Source organism: Chenopodium album, chromosome 18 (genome assembly GCF_948465745.1).
Source record: "Chenopodium album chromosome 18, dcCheAlbu1.1, whole genome shotgun sequence".
Taxonomy (NCBI): Eukaryota; Viridiplantae; Streptophyta; class Magnoliopsida; order Caryophyllales; family Amaranthaceae; genus Chenopodium; species Chenopodium album.
This window is the reverse complement of record NC_137851.1, coordinates 44,359,948-44,363,760: the sequence shown is the minus strand read 5'-3', so window position 1 is coordinate 44,363,760 and position 3,813 is coordinate 44,359,948. Positions and strand designations below refer to the sequence as shown.

The 3,813-nt window shown below is 36.1% G+C and overlaps 1 protein-coding gene across 1 annotated transcript; it reads left to right on the top strand.

The window, feature by feature from the left end:
- Positions 1-361: 361 nt before the first annotated feature.
- On the top strand, positions 362-3,001 carry LOC145592430 (tubulin beta chain). Its single transcript, XM_081648881.1, has 3 exons — positions 362-873; positions 1,610-1,879; positions 2,118-3,001. Exons 1-3 carry the CDS (start codon positions 468-470, stop codon positions 2,786-2,788), a joined length of 1,347 nt encoding a protein of 448 aa, XP_081505007.1. The 5' UTR covers positions 362-467; the 3' UTR covers positions 2,789-3,001.
- The last annotated feature ends 812 nt before the right edge of the window (positions 3,002-3,813 follow it).

The following is a 3,813-nucleotide window of genomic DNA, read 5'->3' as shown; positions in this document are numbered from 1 at the left end:
AAATATACTCAAATAAAAAAGTTGCAATATTTATGAAACTTTCGAAGATGATAATTGCTACATAGTATAATATAGGAAAACGGAAGAAATGTAATTTATTTATTTATTTTTTTTTACCTTTTATAATATTAAAAAAAACATATAATTAAGATTAAACATTACGGTTATAAATTGTGCATTGTCGCATTGACAAATATAACGCTGTAATTAAAGGATAACAGAGAAAGTGTAAAAAAAAAAAAAAAAACAAAAAACAAAAAACAAAATCCCACCTCTTACCCCTGGTGCCAACTGTCAGCACTCTCCCCTCTACCCTCCAAAAACACTTCCCCCATATATTCTCTCTCCTACACCCCCTCAACTCCCCTGCAAACAAAACATTTCTCTATTTTTTGTGCAACCATTTTTGTTTTTCAGATCTTCATTTTTATTTCTTTTTAGCAAAATTTCAAAAAACTAAAAAAAAAATGAGGGAAATCTTGCACATTCAAGGAGGGCAATGTGGTAACCAAATAGGTTCAAAATTTTGGGAGGTAATTTGTGATGAACATGGTGTTGATCAAACTGGGAGGTTTAGCCTTGTTGAAGGTGGTTCAGCTGATACTCAGTTAGAACGTATTAATGTTTATTTCAATGAGGCGGCCGGGGGCCGATACGTCCCCCGTGCCGTCCTCATGGATCTTGAACCCGGTACCATGGATAGTATCAGATCCGGCCCTTTGGGCCAAATCTTTAGGCCCGATAACTTTGTTTTTGGTCAGTCTGGTGCTGGTAATAATTGGGCTAAAGGTCATTACACCGAAGGTGCTGAACTTATTGACTCTGTTCTTGATGTTGTTCGTAAAGAGGCTGAGAATTGTGATTGCCTTCAAGGTAATTTTAATTATTTTTATCAATGCAATTTTTATTGATTAGATTGTGTATTTCATGTTAATATATAAGAAATGTTTTTAATGAGATATGATCATGTTTATGTCATTCATTATGTGTAATATTTGTTTGATCAAGTTTTTTTGGTGGGTATTTGATTGGATTTAGTCAAGGTTTTAGGATTTAAATCTGTTGTGTTAATAATCTGATTTTAATTCACATTGTTATTTTTAATTTTGTTATACTTTGTATGTATTAATTTAATAATGCTATAACACTGCTGATCTACATTATTACATACGTGGGTTATTTGCTTTGTAAATGACTTTTCTACTAATTTTTATTGTCGGTGATCATTATTGTTATGAACGAGATCCCCTCTATTTTATTCATGAAATGAACAGTCGATATCTTAAATGAGCCGTTGGGAATTGCATGAAGGGAAAAAAAAATATGGGTTTTTAAAATTTATTTTGCTAGTGCAGGGGTTTTAATCTGAAGATCGAAAATGGATAGGACCCTAACACTTTGGTGTATGTATAGTAATTGATCATATTGGCACAAAAAACATAAAGAAGACTTTATGGGTTAGACTAAAAATAAAAAGTTGAGACTTTTTGGTTTTGACTTGTTAATTATATGCTCTAAAAGTAAGGAGGACCATGTACTATATATGTACCTTATGTGTGAAGTTATGAGCTTACTTACTTAAGATTGTGTTTTTATATTTTGGCGGCAGGTTTTCAAGTATGTCACTCTCTTGGAGGTGGTACAGGTTCTGGTATGGGTACTCTCTTGATTTCCAAGGTCAGAGAGGAGTACCCTGATCGGATGATGCTTACCTTCTCGGTTTTTCCATCTCCGAAAGTCTCTGATACCGTTGTTGAGCCTTACAATGCTACTCTTTCGGTTCATCAGTTGGTCGAAAATGCTGATGAGTGTATGGTTTTGGACAACGAGGCGTTGTATGATATTTGCTTTAGGACCTTGAAGCTCAGCAACCCTAGCTGTAAGCATTTTCTTGTTCTTTTGATTTGATGATTTGTTAGGATGTAATTATTTGTTAGGATCTCTTGCTAGTTGATTCATGATGGCATCTTAATTATTTGTTGATTCATGATCGCATCTTAAGAACATGCTCATAATTTAATGTTTCATCTGGAGTCAGTTTTTTTTTGCAACTTCTTTAATGTACTAAAAAGGTTGACTGGTTTATTAATGTGGTTGATGTCTGCTTGGCACGACAGTTGGTGACTTGAACCACTTGATCTCGGCCACAATGAGTGGAGTGACATGCTGTCTCCGATTCCCTGGTCAATTGAACTCCGACCTCAGGAAGCTTGCAGTGAATCTCATCCCGTTCCCCAGGCTTCACTTCTTCATGGTGGGTTTCGCCCCACTTACCTCTCGTGGGTCCCAGCAGTATGTCTCCCTCACTGTCCCAGAGCTAACTCAGCAAATGTGGGATGCCAAGAACATGATGTGCGCTGCTGATCCCCGACATGGAAGGTACCTCACTGCCTCTGCCATGTTCCGTGGTAAGATGAGCACAAAGGAAGTAGATGAGCAGATGATCAATGTCCAGAACAAGAACTCGTCCTACTTTGTAGAGTGGATCCCAAACAATGTGAAGTCAAGTGTGTGTGACATCCCACCCACCGGTCTAAAGATGTCTTCCACATTCGTTGGTAACTCAACTTCCATCCAAGAGATGTTTAGGAGGGTGAGCGAGCAATTTACTGCTATGTTTAGGCGCAAGGCTTTCTTGCATTGGTACACTGGGGAAGGTATGGATGAAATGGAATTCACCGAGGCTGAGAGTAACATGAATGATCTTGTGGCGGAGTATCAACAATATCAGGATGCAACTGCCGATTATGAGGAAGACTATGAGAATGAAGCTGAGGAGGCTTACTAGGGCTAGTGATACACAAACTGTTGTCATATGCTTCTCTTTCAATTTCCTTTTTCCATCTTGATCACTCGTAATTGAAACTATTACTTGCATTATATTAATTTGTTGTTCTTGGTTTGTATGCTTCTTGAAGTATATCTTGTATTAAGTGAAATTTTACCATTTTTACACCATCTTAATATCTTTGCATCTCAGTGAAGATTAGCTTTTTATTCACTCTTGGATTGTTTTGTTAGTATTCTAAATAATAATTTCTCCCCTTGATTCGTACAAATAATTTCTCGAAACGTTTTCGACAAAGACAAAAACTGTCTGATCTGCCTGCATATGACAGAGCAGACACAGCTCCTACTCCCCAATGTTAAAGATTGTCTTCGGAGTATATCTCAATATAACAATCTGTGAAGACTATTTTGTACTATTTTCCATGTTAATGGATGCATCATAGTATTCTACTACCTCCGTTAAATGTTATATGCAACTTTGGGTATTATTTGTGAGATATAAAATATTTCAAAGTTACACATAACATTTAACGGAGGTAATTATTTCTACCTGATTTATTAATAGGCCTTGTTGTTTAATACAGTTATTGTAACTCATACTCTCGTTAACAATATGGTAACTGCTACTTTGTTAAGGAAGACGTGCTTATTGAGGTGAGAGACTGTTGAGGATGGTGAGACTGTTTCAATAGATGCTGATATGGGGTTGATGATAGTGGGTGGAAGTGGCAAGCTAAATCAACCTCCATCCATTGGCCAGTTGTCTTGCCCGGCAATCATGTCATTTGGATTGAGTTCAGGTTGAGTTGATTTAGGACGGGTCATATCTGTTTACAATGTAGTTGATTTCAAGTTCGAGTTGATTTGATTTGAATTGAATCATAAATTAGAAGTTTGACATCATCATTATTACAATATATTAGATACATTGTTGAACAATGAGTTGCTAGAGTAAGCATGGGTTTGACCAAAATTTACTTTATATAATTTCAAATAAAGTTCACATTCTTATTGAACATTTTT